This window comes from Symphalangus syndactylus, chromosome 11, assembly GCF_028878055.3.
Source record: "Symphalangus syndactylus isolate Jambi chromosome 11, NHGRI_mSymSyn1-v2.1_pri, whole genome shotgun sequence".
Lineage (NCBI taxonomy): Eukaryota > Metazoa > Chordata > Mammalia > Primates > Hylobatidae > Symphalangus > Symphalangus syndactylus.
The window spans coordinates 56,144,192-56,164,743 of NC_072433.2; the positions used below are offsets into that span (position 1 = coordinate 56,144,192).

The 20,552-nt window shown below is 47.4% G+C and overlaps 1 protein-coding gene across 13 annotated transcripts in view; it reads right to left on the reverse strand.

The window, feature by feature from the left end:
• KATNIP (katanin interacting protein) overlaps positions 1-20,552 on the reverse strand; it is a 241,234-nt gene that overhangs the window by 168,441 nt on the left and 52,241 nt on the right. For 12 of the 13 annotated variants that reach the window (XM_063612788.1, XM_063612791.1, XM_063612790.1 and 9 more), the window contains one exon: positions 3,133-3,209. The exons of the other annotated variant lie outside the window; for it this stretch is intronic. In XM_063612788.1, coding sequence (XP_063468858.1) covers positions 3,133-3,209 — 77 coding nt within the window. The remainder of the gene's footprint in view (positions 1-3,132; positions 3,210-20,552) is intronic. 13 annotated transcript variants of the gene reach the window in all.

The following is a 20,552-nucleotide window of genomic DNA, read 5'->3' on the forward strand; positions in this document are numbered from 1 at the left end:
TTCTTCTTTATAAATTACCCAGTCTCAGCCATTACTTTATAGTAATGCAAAAATGGCCTAACGTAGCTTGCGATGGAATTGGGCCCACGCCAGGCCAATGGGAACCTTCCTCAGCACTTTTGCTGGAAGCATTAGGAAAGATCCCTAATGCTTCCAGGTAGGATGTACGTAGGGGCTTTTCCTGCTGTCTTGGCCACTGCAAGTGAAGTACCTGCCTGAGAATGGCTCTAATATGGGAAAACGAGGGTATAGAAAATGGAGAATACTTGATTTTGATTACATAATCTAAACACTTGGATCTAGCTATGCCTGAGGCCAAGAGTATCATGATGAATTTCTTTTTTTTTTTGAGACAGTGTCTCACTCTATCACCCAGACTGGAGTGCAGTGGCATGATCATAGCTTACTGCAGTCTTGAATTCCTAGACTCAAGTGATCCTCCCACCTCAGCCTCCTAAGTAGTGAGTAGCTAGAACTATAGGTGGATGCCACCACACCTGGCTATTTAAAAAAATATTTCAGAGACGGGGTTTTGAACTTCTGGGCTCAAGCAATCCTCCTGCCTTAGCCTCCTGCATAGTTGGGGTTACAAGCAGAAGCCACCATGCCCAGCTCGACGCTGGATTTCTTAATTCCATGAGCCAGTGTTTCCTAGCTGATTAAGTCCATTTACTTTGAGTTTCTGTCTCTTACAGCCAAAACATACTAACGAATACAGTCCATGTCTTCCTTATCACAATGCTTCCCTTTGCATTAACGGCAATGCCAGGCACTTAGAAGGTACTCAGTGAAATCCTGCTGAATGAATAAAAGAAAAATGTTGCCCTGTTTCTTATGGGAAGCTGTGTTCTAGGCAGATCTCTGCTCAGAACTCACTCCAATGATTACATCCCCCCTTCTCAGGTTACAGACAACCCAGATAAGCAGCCTGGGTTTTCATCTCCCTCAATGTCCAGGGTAAAGTTCAGAGGCAAGTTTTCTATCTGGTCCTATAACTAGATTTCCAAGTAAATTGCAGTTCTTCCCACAAAACCCCTCCTCACTTAACCTAGGGCCACTGGCAATCCAGCAGGTTTTTTTTTTTCTCCTCTTGATTATTTATGACAACATCAAGCAAAACATAAGAGTCCAGCCCGGCTCCACCACTTTCTGGCTGTGAGATCTCAGGCAAGTTGCTCACTGCTCGGAGCCTCCACTTCCTTGCCTGTAAAATGGGTGCAGTTACTCTGCCCCATTGGGTAGTGTGCAGATAAAGTAAAATGATGGGTTGAGGTGCCTGGCATATGGCTGGCACTCTGCAAAAGGTGCCTTTGAGATTTCACCGACAATGGCTCAGGGGGATTCCCATTCTTCACAAGACTCCACTGGAAGGTGTTTCTTTCTAGCTCTACCTTCTAATTTCCTGTCATCATCACAGCTCCATCTTGGTGACAACATGTCCCCCCAAATTTTATGGCAACTCAGTTTTGATATAGCTTTTAATTGTCTTTGTGCTATAACCTTGTCTCTGGAAATTCTCATTTATACTATTGGCCAGTGCCTCTTTGATCGCACACTTATTGATCACCCAATTAATGAGAAACAATTTGTTCATAAGGAACTGTGACAGCCTCTCCCCAGACAAGTCACATGCAGATGATTAAACGATCACCCAGGTGTTCAGTGGCACCATCCAGTCTGCCAGAGATTGAATAAAAACATCCTGCTCCGTGGCATTAATGATGATGGAAACCCACGTCGGTCTCATCAGCACAAGCCTTCGCCGTTCTAATTTGAGGTTGATGTGGGGATGGAGGGGGATGAGCACAGAGCTGCTGGGCACAGAGGACACTGTTGTGGCATTTCTGGCTGGCCCTGGAGAGATTGTCTGTTCCCAAGATCTCTACCAGGGGTGGTGCTGCCTCAGTAGATGGGTATCTGGAAAGTGGGTGGGTGCTGTCATAGATGGAATTTAGGGTCTTACTGAAATTTAGTAAAGGGGTTGGTGGGCAGGAATGCTAAACTCCTGCAATTCGTGAGATTACAAAAACTTGTCCCATGCAACATGCCACCAGGGCCCCTGTTGATAACACCGAGTCCAGTCAGTGAGACCAGAGCTGAAGTCGAATGCAGGATGACACCTCCCTACCCCAGACTCTGTTGTCTGCGAGACCCTAAGCCCACTCTGATAACACAGAGGCCCACATTCGTACCCATTCCCCTTTCTTCCCCTTTCTCCCACCAGTTCTGTGGGCCTGCGTTGTTTTTCTGTTTGCTTTGTGCTTTAACTTGAATTCATTACCAATATTTTAAAACTCAGGAGATTTCACAGCCCAAATGCAGATCTCCAGCTTCTCTGGCAGACTTGGGAGGATCAGGACCCGGGGGGAACTGTGGTCTCACAGACAGCTGGCCTGGGCTGAGCAGCTTGGAGACAGGAGCTCAGGTACCCACTGTCCCACTGAGCCGGCTCCACTCACTGCCTGGCCACCCCCAGCATCTGAATTTGCAAATCCCCAGCTTATTGCAAAGTTTGAGGCCTGAAGACCAACTGCGGTGAACTGAAAATGTACTTCCTCAGCCCTACAAAGGAACCGAGGCAATGATGCCTCTTTCAAACCAGACCATGATGTTTTGACCTTGATCGCTACACACTGGACCTACTGCAAGCTTTTTCAAGAACAAGCACTCCAGAGACAAAATCAGTCCTACTTTAACTTCAAATGACTTATCGACCAACTTCAAACGCCAATGTAAAATGACTCAATTTTTGCATGACATGATTATAGGCTCAGATTTCAGGGACTGTCAAAGCCTGCACGTTCACAGACTGTGCTCTTCAGGTGGTTCTTGCACAAGCCCTGCCAAATCCGAGCCTTTTTTGACAACCTTATCTTCTCCCAGAACAGGAGCAGGGAGGGAAGAGATGGTACTTACACGTCGAACAGTTTGCTACAGCTCAGTTAAAAAATGCAATTAAATCAGTGAATGGAGAAATAGGAGCTAGGGTTGCAGATAATATTCTAAGCCTCTGAGTGGAGGGGGACTCTGCATCCCATTCCTATGTGAGACAGGGCCTGCCTGCTGTTAATAAATCTAAATAGATTTTTACTTGGCTAATATCAAGGGCTGCCGTCGAGCGGCTTCTCTTACCGGTTCCTCTGCTGAAGCAATATTAAATACTCATCATGTTTCTCATCAAAGTCTGTCACCATGTCCTTAGCGTAACCCTGAAATGAAGAAACAGAGCAGTGTGATATCGGAATGCAGGGAAGCACTGACTGAGAGCGCAGGTGCAGCACACACCGGCGCAGGAGGCTGAGAGGCGGAGGCTGACCTTGACGAAGGCCCAGCTCCCCAGGCGCATCACTCCAGCGACCCAGAGCCCCAGAGACTGTCTGATGGCCCCACGTGTCTTAGGCATACACACCTTTAATCATCTATGAAAAGGAGAAGGTCAATTCCCGCCTCTTGTTACTGTTCGTTCCTCCCACGCCCTCTAAGATCAAGGGCTCTGATATGATTTGGGCTGTACTATTTTCTCAACACTCATTATTTAGTTATCTCAATTGTCATAACCAGAGGCAACCCAAATCAGTTGTTTAAAAAGGGATCTTGGTCGGGCACAGTGGCTCATGCCTGTAAAACTAGCACTTTGGGAGGCTGAGGCGAGAGGATTGCTTGAGCCCAAGAGTTCCAGACTAGCCTGGGTAACCTAGGGAGACCTTATCTCTACAAATAATTTAAAAATTAGCCAGGCCTGGGTGGTGCATGCCTGTGGTCCCAGCTACTTGGGGGGCTGAAGGGGGAGGACTGCCTGAGTCTGGGAAGTTGAAGCTGCAGTGAGCCATGACTGCACCACTGCACTCCAGCCTGGGCAACAGAGTGTCTCAAAGAACAAAAAGGGGAGGTGAATCTTATTTTCCCCTTGCCATTTCAAGATAAATGTATGTTAATTATAAACAATGCAGTCATTACAGAAATCTACGACCCAGACTGGAGACCCTCTTGGCGTGGACATCTGTGGTTCTGTATCTCCTCTTCTGCCAACAGGGCCCTGGGTTTCCTTTGGGGAACTGCTCAGCCCCTTCTTGCAGTTCATTGGCTTCCTTAGATGACCTTGAAAGTGACTTTGTTCTTCTCTAGGTTCACATGACCTTGGCCTTGCCAATCAACATAGGGCTTCCCCCAGTCACAGTGATTTACCACTTTAGGGGTGAACCATGAACCGAGTCAGCCTCAGGACTTTGCTGATACCCTTAGAAAAAGAGCTGCTTTCTTCCCATTTGAATGCTGTGCCAATGAGATGCAGGCCTGGAACCGCCTGAGAATGAAGCTGATAAAAAAGACAGCAGATCCAAGAGATGCAGAGGCAGATTCCTAACGACATATTTTGAGTCCCTGGATTCACCTATGCCTAGAGAAGTATCCGGACAATTCAGTTATTGCCTTAGAAGTTTCAGCTGAGTTTCTGTCATTTGGAGGCAAAAGAATTTTAAGTAATATACTATAATCTGACCATCAGAGATAATCCCTGGTATAATTTATTATGGCTGGAGGAGAGTAATGTATAATAAACTACATATATTTAAAGTGATATATGCATGTACCAGTAAAACTGCTATTGTAATTTGATATATATATCTTCCTCCGGGTACTTTTGTTTATAATATACAAAGATACATATCTACACACAAACACGTATATACTCTTTAAAAAGCATTTTTTTTTTTTTTTTTTTAGTAGAGATGGCATCTCACTATGTTGCACAGGCTGGTTTCTAACTCCTGGGCTCAAGTGATCCTCCTGCCTTGGCCTCTCAAAGTGCTGGGATTATAGGCATGAGCCACTGCACTCAGCCCCATATACCCTTTTATTTCTTTTTTTTTTTTTTTTTTTGAGACAGAGTCCTGCTCTGTCACCCAGGCTGGAGTGCAGTGGTGCGATCTCAGTTCACTGAAACCTCCATCTCCCAGGTTCAAGCGATTCTCCTGCCTCAGACTCCCAAGTAGCTGGGACTACAGTCACCTGCCACCATGCCCAGCTAATTTTTGTATTTTTAGTAGAGACAGGGTTTCACCATGTTGGCCAGGCTGGTATCTTAACTCCTGGCCTCATGTAATCTACCTGCCTTGGCCTCCCAAACTGCTGGGATTACAAGTGTGAGCCACCGCGTCCGGCCTCATGTATTCTTTTAAACAAAAATAGGATCATACAATAAACAATGCTTTGCAATTTGCTTTTTCTTTTTTTCTTTGAAATGGAGTCTTGCTCTGTTGCCCAGGCTGAAGTGCAGTGGCACAATCTTGGCTCACTGCAACCTCCGCCTCCCAGATTCTCCTGCCTCAGCCTCCTGAGTAGCTGAGATCACAGGTGTGTGCCACCATGTGCAGCTAATTTTTATATTTTTAGTAGAGACAGGGTTTTACCATGTTGGCCAGTCTGGTCTTGAACTCCTGACCTCAGGTGGTCCTCCCACCTTGGCCTCCCAAAGTGTTGGTACTAAAGGCGTGAGCCACCACACCTGGCCAATTTGCTGTTTTTTAACTTTGTTGCCAAGGGGAGGATTAATGATACAATATCAGCTTGGTACTGGTCCCAAGTTATAGCAAGTTATGGGGATTAAGTTTTAAATGGCAAGTAGGGCATTTGTATCAGAAATGCAACTTGTGTGGGAACCTTAATGCTTATCCTGGGAAGAAAAGAGAGAGAAAAATATAAATCTCTACCATTCTCTTCTTAACTTCTCAAAATCTGGCTTTAGCCCCACTATTCTACTAGAACTCTACCCAAGAGAGACCTAGGACCACCTTAACTTAATGCAATAGGTCTTCTCTCCATCCTTTTCAATTGCTCTGAGCCATGGGAAACTGCTCATCCATCATGCCAGCCCAAGTTGAGAATGATGGGCATTCCTTTTCTCTCTCTCATCCTCATGATAATCATTAAGATTCCCACTCCAGGCCGGGCTGAGGTGGGCCGATCACGAGGTCAGGAGATTGAGACCATCCCAGCTAACATGGTGAAACCCCGTCTCTACTAAAAATACAAAAAATTAGTCAGGCATGGTGGTACATGTCTGTAGTCCCAGCTACTTGGGAGGCTGAGGCAGGAGAATCGCTTGAACCTGGGAGGCAGAGGTTGCAGTGAGCCAAGATCATGCCATTGCATTCCAGCCTGGGCAACAGAATGAGACTCTGTCTCAAAAAAAAAAATAAATAAATAAATAAAATAATAATAATTAAAAAAATTCCCACTCCATTTCTTAAAAAAAAAAAAAAAAAAAAAAAAGCCAGGTGTGGTGCATGCCTGTATTCCCAGCTGCTCGGGAGGCTGAGGCAGGAGGATGGCTTGAGTCTAGGAGTTCAAGGTTACAGTGAGCTACGATTGCACCACTGCACTGCAGCCTGGGCAACAGAGTAAGACCCTGTCTCTAAAAAACATCCTACTTGCCAAATTCTCTTCCTCTGCATCTGCAGTGCTGAATGAGCCACTCTTCCCATGCAGCTTTCCGCCTGTGCCTTCTCTAGCTAGCCTTCACCCTGTGCCCTCAGTTGTGGAAGGTCATTGTCTGCCTGAGTCTCCATTTCACCAGTCTTGGGTTTTTCTCCCTCCCATCTTCACTTTTCCCTCCAATTACGTGGAAAAGAGCCTTATGTGCAGCCCAGTCATGCCCAGTCCAGGGCTAACACCCTGATGCCCTTTCTCCTCCTATTCCCTGTAGGGCCCCAGGTTGTTGCCATCTGCTTCCCTCTTCCCCTGGAGCCTCTACTTTTCCTTCCCGACTTCCCTCTCTCTAGACCCACTCAGGAACAGGATGCTGTACCCTCATGTTCTCTCCTATTCTGACATCTCTGCAACCTCTGAGTTTCACTGGGACTTTCCTTCTGGCTAAGTTGGCCAATCATGAAGTAAGTAATAATAAAAAAGGGTGATATAATGAAATTATAAGAAATTAAAACAAAAACAGAAACAAGGCCGGGCATGCACATGCCTGTAATCTCAGTGCTCTGGGTGGCTGACGCGGGAGGATTGCTTCAGGCCAGGAGTTTGAGACCAGTCTGGGCAACACAGCAAGACCCTGTCTCTTAAAAATAAAAATTAAAAAATAGCAGGGTGTGGCCAGGCACAGTGGCTGATGCCTGTAATCCCAGCACTTTGGGAGGCTGAGGCAGGTGGATCACCTGAGATCAGGAGCTCAAGACCAGCCTGGACAACATGGTAAAACCCCATCTCAACTAAAAATACAAAAAATTAGCTGGGTGAGGTGGCAGGCACTTGTAATTCCAGCTACTTTGGAGGCTGAGGCTGAGGCAGGAGAATTGCTTGAACCTGGGGGTTGGAGGTTGCAGTGAGCTGAGATAGCACCACTGCACTCCAGCCTGGGCAACACAGCAAGACTCTGTCTTGGAAAAAAAATAATAACTGGTGTGGTGGTGCATGCCTGTAGTCCTAGCTATGTGGGAGGCTGAGGAGGAGGGTTGCTTGAGTCCAGGAGTTCAAGGTTACAGTGAGCTATGATTGTGTCACTGCACTGCAGCTGGGGCAACAGGGTGAGACCCTGTCTCTCTAAAAAACCCAATAAACAACAACAAAAAACAAACTAGCTTTCCTGGCTTCTGGAGGTGCCTACAGAGGCTACTCTGTCCTCCCCTAAGCCTGAGTCCTGTCTCATCCTGAGTGCAAGAAAAGCGCAGGAGGCCTCAGCCCTCGGGAGAGCTGGCTTTCAGGAGAGTGGGTCTGGGGAGGATTCTCATCTTCTTCCAGAATAATAACACATAAATCGTGCAAACAGTTTACCCAGCATTTCCATATACACGATTCTCCTTTGATCCTCATAGAAGCCCTTGAAGTAGTGATTATTACCCCATTTAAGATACAAGGAAACCCTCCCATGCATCTTCCCAGAACACAGATGCTTCTCCATGGCAATTTACATAACCATTTTGAAACATTAAAATGACCGTTGATATATTATGGGTATGGCATGAAACAGTGGATGACCTTTTTAGATGAAATATGGGACTTCAAAGAAATCTCAGCTTTTGCTGGCTGCCCTGGGCTTTCACCTCAAACTCTCCGGGGAATGCATCGATCCTCCTTTGCCAGGAGGGAGATGTCATCAGAAAGACTCGAGAAACTGGAACATCCATCCATCTCTACTTCTTAAATGCTGATGTGCCTACAAATCACCTAGGGATCGTGGTGAAATGCAGATTCTTTTTTTTTTCTTTTTGAGACAAGGTCTCACTCTGTCTCCCAGGCTGGAGTGCGGTGGTGCGATTTCGGCTCACTGCAGCCTCAACTTCCTGGGCTCAAACTATCCTCCCACCTCAGCCTCACGAGTAGCTGGAACTATAGGCAGGTGCCAATACATGGCTAATTTTTTTCTTTTTTCTTTTTCTTTTTTTTTTTTGTATTTTTTGTAGAGACGTGGTTTTGTCGTGTTGCCCAGGCTGGTCTCGGACTCCTGAGCTCAAGTGACCCACTTGCCTCAGCCTCCCAAAGTTCTTAGATTATAGGCGTGCGCCAGTGTGCCTCCATGCCCCAGATTCTTTTTTTTTTTTTTTTTTGAGACAGTGTCTCACTATGTTGCCCAGGTTGGTCTCAAACTCCTGGCCTCAACTGATCCTCCCACTTCAGCCTCCTGAGTAGCTGAGACTACAGGCATGTAGCACCGTGCCTGCTTTGAAATGCAGACTCTGACTCAGTAGGACTGGGAAGTGCCCAGGTCTGCATTTCTTTTTTTTTTTCTTTTTGAGAAGGAGTCTTGTTCTGTTGCCCAGGCTGGAGTTCAGTGGTGCGATCTTGGCTCACTGCAACCTCCGCCTCCTGGGTTCAAGCGATTCTCCTGTCTTGGCCTCCCAAGTAGCTGGGATTACAGGCATGCACCACCTTGCTTGGATAATTTTTGTATTTTTACTAGAGATGGGGTTTCACCATGTTGGCCAGGCTGGTCTCGAACTCCTGACCTCAGGTGATCCACCTGCCTCGACCTCCCAAAGTGTTGGGATTACAAGCGTGAGCCACTGCACCTGGCCCCAAGTCTGCATTTCTAATGAGCTCCCAGGTAATGCCCATGGCCCACACTTTGGGTAGCAAGGCCCTAGACTAGTCAACTTTATTTCCCACCATTCATAACACCCCCAGCTCCAGTCATATGGTCTCTGAACTTGAGCTGGGAGGTACATGGGCTCTGCAGTCCAGCCTGGTTCTGTGTCACAAGGTTGCCACCTAGTTTCTTTACCTATAAGATGGGGTGATGCCTGTACCTATTGTCTGGTGAAACTTTTCTTTCCCTCACAGGGTTAAGTGAACTGGATGCAGTAACAGTGGAAAGGATTTAGCACAGTACCTGGCACTTACAAAGTTCTCAATGAACATTAGTTATAAGTGCATTTATGGAACTCCATTTCCAAAACAGCACCATACGAGTCCCACTCCGCCCCATTCTCACTCCTAACTCGATATCTTAATCATTCTATTCCCTTTTCCAGAAAACCACTCGGCCCCCTCCAGCCTCCACTCCCAGACTCTCCAAGGGCCAGCTCAGTTCCCAAAGTCCCCATGAAGGCTTCTCTTGCCATTCTCTCCCCTACTCACTTCAGTTCCTTCTGAAAGCCTGCAATTAGTATTAAATTATATACAATACGGTGTGAAATCAGATATAATTCAGTGCTAAGTTGTTAGCATTTAACTACATATACTACTCACTAATTATCTGGGGATTTGGAGGTGTGGGTGTGAGCCCTGAATTCTGCTGTTTATCTCATCTGAGCCTCAGTTTCCTTGTCTGCAAAAAGGGAATACTGATAAGGTCTACCTCACAGGGCTGCTATATGGATAAACTAGGATTAAAGTGGAAGTAATTTGGGATCATTTTCTTTCTTGCTCATCTTGGCTCCCCAGTCAGATTATAAATTCCTGGAAGGCAGACCCATGATACAGGGAAGGAGACAAAGTTTCGCCTGAGTGCCTAGAGGCGTGGGCTCCAGTCCTGGCTTCACCGCTGTCCAGCTCTGTGACAATAATTGCTAAGGTTGACTTAGCACTTACTATGCACCAGGCAAGATTATACCCCTTTTCGTGCCTAATTCAGTTAACCCTCGTTGTGCTGAGGCTTTATTTTCTTGCCTACAAAATGGATGTATGAATACTTAAGGCACCCAGCAAAGGTGTGAAAACCCTGAAAAAATGCCAAGTTCATCTTCATTGTTTCTCAGTAAACATTTATCAAGGGCTTACTGTGTGGCTGGCCCCCTTTCATATGCGATCAAGGCTTAACAAAAGCTCCGACCCAGTGTATATTCAGATATCAACTTGTGTGTATAGACTCTGTAAACCCCGAATAGCTGAGATAGGTCTCAGTTAATTGAGAAAGTTTCTTTTGCCAAGGTTGAGGACGCGCACCCATGATGCAGCCTCAGGAGGTCCTGACGACATCTGCCCAAGGTGGTCAGAGCACAGTTTGGTTTTATACATTTTAGGGAGACATGAGACATCAATCAACATATGTAAGATGAATATTGGTTCGGTCCGCAAAAGGCAGGACAACTCGAAGCAAAGGTGGGACAACTGGAAGCAGAGAGGGGGCTTCCAGGTCACAGGTAGATAAGAGACAAATGGTTGCATTCTTTTGAGTTTCTGATGAGCCTCTCCAAAGGAGGCAATCAGATATGCATTTAGCTCAGTGAACAGACGGGTGACTTTGAGTAGAATGGGAGGCAGGTTTGCTCTAAGCAGCTCCCAGGTTGACTTTTCCCTTTAGTTTAGTGATTTGGGGGCCTGAAGATTTATTTTCCTTTCACGACTGTAATCAACTGCTGGTTGTTGGTTGGGGGTGCTGGACTGAACAGCCCCCAATCATGTGTGCAGTGTGAATCGTGCCCCCGATGTTGTACAAAAGTGGGCTGCAACTGCAACCAGTCAAGCAACCACACACTGTCTAGGGATCCCTGCAGGGGGTCCCGAGAACACCCATTTAATTGCATGCACAAGCGTGTTCTTGGAAGAGTCCATAACTTTCATCAGATTATCAGAGGCACCTAGGCCCCTCCCAAAGGACAGAATTATAATAAAATACACAAAATGCAATGCCAAGTGTCTCAATTAGATCCCCAGGAAGGTCTCTCCAATCCTTGGAGTCATCTTCAAAGCCCCAGTCTGTCTCCCATCCCACATCTAACCCATCAGCTCCACATGAAAACTACTGCATAACCAGAATCTGACCATTTCTCCCTGCTCTCCCCTCCCAGGCTGGTCTGGGCCCAGACTGGACTCCTGCTCCTGCCTCCTCCCTGCCTTCTGTTCTCCCTGCTGCCACCTGGGGGGCCTGATGAGAGGTGAGTGGAATCATGTCACTCTTCTGCTAGGACCCCAAGGGGCTCCTGTCCCACTCAGAGTCAAGGGCAAGGCCATCCCAGTGGCCATGAGGCCCTGCACTCTAGGCCTTGACCCCCATCTCTGAGCCACCTCCCACTACCCCACTCTTCCTCCTCACTCCAGTGTCCTCAACACTCACCAAGCTCCCATCTCAGGCCCCATTCCTTCCATGTGGAATGCTCTTCTCTCAGGAAAATGCCCACATTCCTTTCCTCCTTCAAGACTTAACCTACTGGCCAACATGGTGAAACCTCATCTCTACTAAAAATACAAAAATTAGCTGGGCATGGTGGCGCATGCTTGTAATCCCAGCTACATGGGAGGTTGAGGCAGGAGGATCACTTGAACCCAGGAGGTGGAGGTTGCAGTGAGCTGAGATCATGCCACTGTACTCCAGCCTGGCAACAGAGCAAGATTCCAGCTCAAAAAAAAAAAAAAGAAAGAAAAGACTTGGCCGGGCGCGGTGGCTCATGCCTGTAATTCCAGCACTTTGGGAGGCTGAGGCGGGTGGATCATGAGGTCAGGAGATCGAGACCACCCTGGCTAACACACTGAAACTCCGTCTCTACTAAAAACGCAAAAAATTAACCGGGCATGGTGGTGGGCGCCTGTAGTCCCAGCTACTCGGGAGGCTGAGGCAGAAGAATGGCATGAACCTGGGAGGTGGAGCTTGCAGTGAGCTGAGATCGTGCCACTGCACTTCAGCCTGGGCGACAGAGCGAGACTCCATCTCAAAAAAAAAAGACTTAACTCAGATATTCCCTGCTCAGTGACGTCTCCCCTGACCACCATAGTGAAACTTGCAAAGAGTGCATACACTGCATGCCCCCTCTCCTGCATCCCTCCCTGTGCTAACACACGTCTAATTTATTTTACTTATTACACCTTTTATTTACTGGGGTGTCCTTGCACTAGAATGAGAATTCTATGAAGGCAGACAGCTTTGTCTAGTTTGTTCATTGTGCATTCCAATGAAACTGTTGAGTGAATGAATCCATGAGGACACATTTGAGCGGGGATCTGAAAGTTGAAATGTTACCTGGGCAACAAGGAAAGGGAAGGGCATTCCAAGCAGCAGGACCAGCCTGAACAAAGGTTTGGGGGTGTGAAGAAACATGAAATGTTCATGGACGGGCCAGAGGATGCCTGAAAAGCTGGACCCCAGTCACCTGAAGCATTGGCTTGTCACTCATAAATGATCCCTCGGTTAGGATGTGGCGCTTGCAGGGAGATAAGGGGGAATCAAGAATTGGCTAGATTGTCAGATGCTGAGGAGATGCAAGTGACCTACAGCAGAGGGTCCAAGGAGTTTGGATGTGACACAAAAGCAGAGTCTCAATGTCCTTATTGGTATCCTTATCTTTATCCCCAATGCTGGCCCTGGAGAGGGCACAGAATTTTATCAAGGACTGTCTTTACAAAAGTGTTTTTTAAAAATTAGCTGGGTGTGGGAGTGTGAGGCTGTAGTCCCAGCTACTTGGGAGGCTGAGGTGGCAGGATAGCTTGAGCCCAGGAGCTCAAGGCTACAGTGAGCTATGACCGTGCCACCACACTCCAGCCTGGGCAACAGAGCGAGACCCTTTCTCTAAGGAAAAAAAAAATTCCTACCAAGAGTTAGGCACTGTAGAGGTAAGGGAGAAGTTAGGACTGTGGTTTGAGATCAGCCTGGGCAACACAGCAGGACCCCATCTCTACAAAAATACAAAAAAAAAAAAAAAAAAAAAGATTCACCCGTCATGGTGGCGTGCACCTGTAGTCCCAGCTACTTGGGAGGCTGAGGTGAGGGATGGCTTGAGTCCAGGAGGTCAAGGCTGCAGTGAGCTATGACTGCACCACTGCACTCCATCCAGCCTGGGTGACAGAGCAAGACGCTGTCTCAAAAAAAAAAAAAAAAAAAAAAAAAAGAATTTTACCAATGGCCATGTTATTAATTTTCTCTAGGGGAAAAAAAACTGGAATTGGAATGAAATGCCAAGAATCAGTTATACTTAAAGACAGAGTCCATATTTCAAGGATCACGTATTCCTCTGAGGCCAGCATATTGGAATTCTCCTCAACAGGGTTGATTAGTGAATGCAGAAGCCTGAGCTGCATTCAGGAGCAGCTGAGAGTGCAGTGTTAGTTTCTAGGGCTTGAGAATGCTGGATACCCAACTGTGCTGACTGCAGGTCTCACCAGAGAACCATCACTTAGACGGGATAACACTGAGACCATGAAGCCACTGTTTGTGGCCAGGCGCAGTGGCTCACGCCTATAATCCCAGCACTTTGGGAGGCGGGTGGACTACTTGAGGCCAGGAGTTCGAGGTCAGTCTGGCCAACATGGTGAAACTCTATCTCTATTGAAAATATAAAAATTAGCCAGGCATGGTGGTTAGCGCCATGCAGGACTGTAATCCCAGTTATTCGGGAGGCTGAGGCAGAAGAATGGCTTGAACCTGGGAGATGGAGGTTCTGGTGAGCTGAGATCGTGCCACTGCACTCCAGCCTGGGTGACAGAGTGAGGTTCCATCTCAAAAAAAAGAAAAAAAAAAAGACTGTCTGGGGTCACAGAGCTCTTCCACACCCCCAAGTCACTCGATTCCCCGCTGCCTCCCTGTAGGCTCCACATCCTAACTAAAGGACGAGTTATGGGTGACAAGCTGATGCTTGAAGTTACTGGGGTCCAGCTTTTCAGGCATCCTTTACTGCTGTTTATCAATGCTGTCTGTGGGTGCTCATTTAACGCATGCAGCAATCCTATGCTCTAAGATCCTTATGCCCATTCTACAGAGGAGGAAATGGAGGTCTTGAAAGCTGAAGCAAATTGCCTGAAGGTCTCAGAGCCTCTAAGTGGAGACAGCAGACAACCCTTGTTTATGTGGCACCAGCATCCATTCCTGTTCTGGGTATAACACCTTGATTTTCCTCTAGGAAACCACCTTTCATCCACTCTCGGTCCATGTGGCATGGGTGGAAATAACACTTCTAACACTGCAAGGGAAAGCAAGTGCTGCAGGCCCGGCCAGTGCATTCCATCTCCCCGGCCACGTGATGGTTCACGGCTAGGTGTGCTTCCCAAGCTATGCCTCCCAAAGACCCTCCTGGAAAAGTCCTCATCTCTCCTCCTCTACAATTATTAGTGATATGAGCCAGGGCTAATAGGCAAGGGAGGAAGACGTCATTTCTTCACACACAAAGGAAGGAGTCATTTTACCAACTTCTTAGGTTCACCATTATGAGCATCCCTAAATGTTCCATGGAAAAATCTGCCCAAGATGCCAGGCACGGTGGCTCATCCCTATAATCCCAGCACTTTGGGAAGCTGAGGTGGGAGGATTGCTTGAGACCAGCCTGGGCAACATAGTGAGATCCCACTTCTACCAAAAAAAAGAGAAAAATCTGTCCAAGAGTGATGATACCAACATAGAGACAGCAGAATGGAGGACAGTAAGAGACAGGCCAAATAGCAACCAGATCCTTTAATGGTGGTTAATCCACCATATCCAGCCATGCCCGAAGTCAGCACTAACCTTTTAGTCACTTGAGTGAATACATCTCTTTCTTTCCTTGGGCCAGTTTGAAGCGTGTGTGTGTGTGTGTGTGTGTGTGTGTGTGTGTATGAGAGAGATTTATACCAGAGTGAGTACTGGGTGGTACAGTGATAGAACAAATAGTAGATGGTGTCTGAATCCAAAGTCCCTACCATGTCTAAGGGCTCAGAGAAGCATTTCATAGAGGACTAAATGATACCTTGATGAATGCTCCAATGGCCCTAAGCCCACAAGAAGAGATGATCCAAATGTATCTTACAGTACAAAACTCATAGCCTTCCTTCAAAACTCACCCCAAGTGCCAGCTCCTCTATTCCCCCAGTGAGTCTGTGTCCCAGCGCTGTGTAGCCCGTCCTCAGTGCATATGAGTTAAATGAGAAAGTATCTGAGCCTGCTTCTTTTTTTCATTTTTTTTGAGACAGAGTCTCGCACTGTTGCCCAGGCTGGAGTGCAGTGGCACGATCTCAGTTCACTGCAACCTCCACCTCCCAGGTTCAAGCAATTCTCCTGCCTCAGCCTCCCCAGTAGCTGGGACTACAGGCGTCCACCACCGCCTCTAACTATTTTTTTTATTTTTAGTAGAGACAAGGTTTTGTCATGTTGGCCAGGCTAGTCTTGAACTCCTGAACTCAAGTGATCCACCCTCCTTGGCCTCCCAAAGTGCTGGGATTACAGGCGTGAGCCACTGCACCTGGCCTGAGCCTACTTTTGACTGCATTTGCTAACATATCAGTTATATTCCCATCCTCAAAAACAGAGCAATAAATATACCCTGCAGTCAATGCACCCATCACACCAGCAGAAGCCAAGCAACAAAGACCTAAAGCAACGGTTGATACTGCCCCCTAGAGGTGGAATGAAACAGCACAAAACACTGCAGCAAACATTTGAGTTTCTCACGCCCTAGGATAGGTGTCCTAACAAAATATTACATCCTACGCGCACACCAGATGGATAATCAAAGGGAGCGTTTGGGCTATTTTTCGAATACCTTAGAGTTACATTTATTACTACCCTACCTGCTATATACCATTCTTTATTGCTACCAATACGTACCTTGAGATTTTCTATTTAGTCTCAGGTTTTATAGACTATCAAGGCAGATCCAGAATCTAGGACCCTAGGACACAGTTATGGTGTATTTTTATAAAAATGTTTTTCTTACATAGCTATCTAAAACATCATTTTCAATCCATGTCCAGCGGAAAATAAAGAGCATTTCTTTTTATTCTCAGAAAAGTTTTCTTCTAAAATTGCAAGGTGTTATTTATCAATTATCTTTCAGACTCACAAAGATAGAGAGATTAAAAAATCTTGAGGTCAGGTGTGGTGGCTCACACCTATAATCCCAGCACTTTGAGAGGCCATGGCAGGTGGATCACTTGAGGTCAGGAGTTCGAGACCAGCCTGGCCAACATGGTGAAACCCCATCTCTACTTAAAAAAACATAAAAAATTAGCTGGGCATGGTGGCACATGCTTGTAATCCCAGCTACTCAGGAGGCTGAGGCAGGAGAATTGCTTGAACCCGGGAGGCAGAGGTTGCAGTGAGCTGAGATCACGCCACTGCACTCCAGCCTGCACAACAGAACAAGACTCCATCTCAAAAAACAAACAACAACAACAACAACAGCAACAAAAACTTGAATGAGTTTACTTTAAAAAGGAAAGTTTATATTAATGCCATAAATGGAAAATAATTATTGCTTGCCAGAAGGTAGCTATAGACATAAATACAGACCTACTAAAAAAGAAAATGTTTACTTGCCACCTACAAGGTGGCAGAGGTAGGCAAAACACACACTGGGAAACACAGAGCCAAAACTTCCACATTCAAACAACCCTGGGAGGTGGGTGGCGTCGACTTTATTTCACACAATGATGCATTTCTTCAATATTGGCTGAACACTTCCCCTGGCTGGGCCCTGAACTAGTCTCTGGAGATACAACAGTGAGCCCAGCAAAGTCTCTACTACCACAGAGTTCACATTCTAGCGAAAGGAAGACATGATTTACAAAAAAGTAAAACAGCCGAGTGCAGTGACTCACAAGTGTAATCCCAGCACTTTGGGAGGCTGAGGCCGGAGGATCACTTGCGCCCAGGAGCTCAAGACCAGCCTGGGCAACACAGTGAGACCCTGTCTGTACTAAAAATTTTAAAAAGTAGCTGGGCGTGGTGGTGTGTGCCTGCAGTCCAAGCTACTTCAGAGGCTGAGTTGGGAGGATTGCTTGAGTCCAGCAATTCAAGCCAGCCTGGGTAACACAGTGAGACTCTATCTCACTAAAAATTTTAAAAAGTAGCTAGGCATGGTGGCATGTACCTGTAGTCCCAGCTACTTGGGAGGCTGAGGCGAGAGGATCGCTTGAGCCCAGGAGATTGAGGCTGCAATGAGCTGTGACTGCACCACTCTACTCCAGCTTGGGTGACAGAGTGAGACCCCGTTTCAATCAATCAATTTTTAAAATTAAAATATATTGTATGTCACCTGACAATAAGTGCTATGGAGAATAGAAAGTAGGAAGGGCAGCCAGGCACAGTGGCTCATGCCTGTATTCCCAAAACTTTGGGAGGCCGAGGCAGGCGGATTGCCTGAGGTCAGGAGTTCGAGACCAGCCTGGCCAATGTTGTGAAACCCAGTCTCTACTCAAAATACAAAAATTAGCCAGGCGTGGTGGCACGTGCCTATAATCCCAGCTACTTGGGAGGCTGAGGCAGGAGAATTGCTTGAACCTGGGAGGCGGAGGTTGCAGTGAGCTGAGATCGTGTCATTGCAGTCCAGCCTAGGCGACAGAGGGACACTCTATCAAAAAAAAAAAGGAAGTGGGAAGCGCTGTAATCACAGAACTTTGGGAGGCAAAGGTGGGAAGATCACTTGAGCCCAAAAGTTGGAGACCAACCTGGGCAACATCATAGTGAGATGCCATCTCTAAAAAAGAAGAAAGTAGGAAGGGGCAGAAGAGTGTAGGAGGAAGGGGAGGGGCTCCCTCTTCCCTTCACTGCAGTTGGGGGTGGTAGGGCTCAGGGCTCCAAGAGGGCCTCTCTGGGGAGGTGCACCCTGAGGGTAAAATCACCTTTGTAAGAATTATACTAGAGAGAAAATTCTGAACATAACCAATTCTATCTTGCCTTTCACCTCCAAACTGCCCTTGGTCATTCCTGGGCGTGTGCCAAGCTAACTTTGAGAAAATTTAGTTTATTGTTTAAATAATAATAGCCCTTCCCAAAACTAAATCACCTTTGTAAAACTAATGAAAGGCCACCAGGTTAGGAGGATGAAAGGGGCCTGAATTCTGCTAAAATCTAGGCATAGTTCAATGATTGCCAGCCATCATTCCAGAGGTCACTAGATTTGCAACTTCCCCAAGTACTCTGGCAGATCCTGATTGTGGATCCTGAATGGTCTTCTGAGATGTCTTTTCAGGCTTTTGTATTTCTGACAACCAGATGGCCCATGCCACACCCCTCTGATTGCACCTTCCAACCAATCAAGGCACCCAGACCCTAGCTCCCTGCTCACCAAACTATCCTTGAAAAGCCCTGGCCTCAGCTGGGTGCCATGGCTCATGCCTGTAATCCCAGCACTTTGGGAGGCAGAGGTGAGAGGATCACTTTGAGCCCAGGAGTTTAATACAAGCCTGGCCAAAATGGCGAAACCCTGTTTCTACTAAAAATACAAAAATTAGCCGGGCATGGTGGTGGGCGCCTGTAATCACAGCTACTCGGGAGGCTGAGGCAGAAGAATCCTTGAACCCAGGAGAACGAGGTTGCAATGAGCCGAGATCGCGCCACTGCACTCCAGCTTGGGTGATAGAGCGAGAATCCGTTTCAAAAAAAAAAAAAAAAAAGAAGAAGAAGAAGAAAAAACACCCCCAAAAACTCTAGCCTCCAGCTTTTTAGGAAGGCTGATTTGAGTAATCATAAAACTCTGGTCTGCTGTCTAGCTGGCTCTACATGTATTAAACTCTGTTTCTGTTTAAAGTCCCCTGTTTTGATAAATTGGCTGTATCTGGGCAGCAGGCAGAATGAACCCGTTAGGCAGTTACAAGGGTATCGGGATAAAAGGGGCTTCCAGATGGCAGGAACAGCGAGTGCAGAGGCCAGGAGGCTCAGCACATTTAGGGAAGAGCTCAGAGGCCAGTGTGGCCGGAACAGACTGAACAAGGCAGGGGAGTGGGAGGAGATGGGGTGGGACAGACCCTGAGGCTGCCAGGCCTTGCAGACTCTGGCCTGATGCTGAGGTGGCCGTGAAGCTACTGGAGGGCTTGGGGCAGACCTGACATCCTCTCAACTGGATTTTAAGCGAGTCCTGAGTTGAGAAGGGCTGAGGGAGGCTCAGAAGGTTTCCACAAGGCCTGCAGGTAGAAGGGTTGAGGCTGCCCCTACCCTCCTTGCCTGAGGACAGCCCAGGAGTGGGCTCAGGTTTGGGGCAGCATAAACAGCCTCTAATAATTGAGAAGAGAGGCAAGCTGCTTTCACCCTCCCAGGCTGGTGCTGTTAGTGGAATTGATTTAGGGCCACTTTTACCTGTCAGAACCTCTCAATCCTGCAGGACTGGCCACCGGGCCTGATGGGAGGAGAAAGGCAGCCACCCTCTGCCAACCTCTGCCTCCATCCACCTGATTTCCAACCCAGAACTTTTCCTTCTAATGAAATGAACCTCCCAACGCAGGGCATCTATCACCGCCAGCCCAGCAGGCAGGGCTGTCTGAGCAGATGCTCATTCCCCCACACCCCGGGGCTGCCGCCGGCCCCCTGAAGAGGGGAGGGCACTCTCTTCCTATTGATCCGACACATATTCTTTGTACTTCTCCTATGGGTTGGGCATCGGGGAAGGGCCAGAGATAGACAGACAAGTGTAATCTGGCCTTGCCACCCTCCTTGACCTCATTTTCACCTTCATCCTAATAGCCATGTGGTACTTCTGGCTGTTTCTCAAGGTCATTGCCGGCCGGGCACAGTGGTTCATGCCTGTAATCCCAGCACTTTGGGAGGCCAAAGCAGGAGGATCACTTGATAGCCCAGGAGTTCGAGGTAAGCCTGGGAAGTATCTCGAGAGCACCCTCCCCCCTCCCCCGCCTCATCTCTATAATAAGTAAATAAATAAACGTCATTGCCCTTGCTGTTCCCCCTGCCTGCAATGTTTCCCTCCTCGCTCAAGGGTAAGCTTGTTTGGTAGCATCCCCTCTTCCAGGGGCCTCTCCCAACAACCTCTGTCCCTGTCTGCCTCCTCACCCAGTAGCACCTCTCACTCTCTGAAAGCATCTCTGTTCATTTATACAGATTGGAGAGGATGGCCTCCCCAATCAGGACGCCAGACCCACGAGAGCAGAGACAATGCCAGTTTGCTCACTGCTGTATCTCCCAGTTCCTGGCATGCACAAGGAGCTTATAAAGGATTTGCAGAAAGGAGAGAATGAGGAGGAACAGAAGGAAAGGGAGGAAGACAAAAATCTGTGGCCTCAAGGAACCTGGAGTAGAGAGGTGGAAACGTAACAATTGCTCCAGTGCAGTGCAGCAGGTGCTATCAAGAGGAGGCACCTGAGGCTGGGTGCAGTGGCTCACTCCTATAATCTCAGCACTTTGGGAGGCTGAGGCGGGTGGATCACCTGAGGTCAGGAGTTCGAGACCAGCCTGGCCAACATGGAAACCCTGTCTCTAC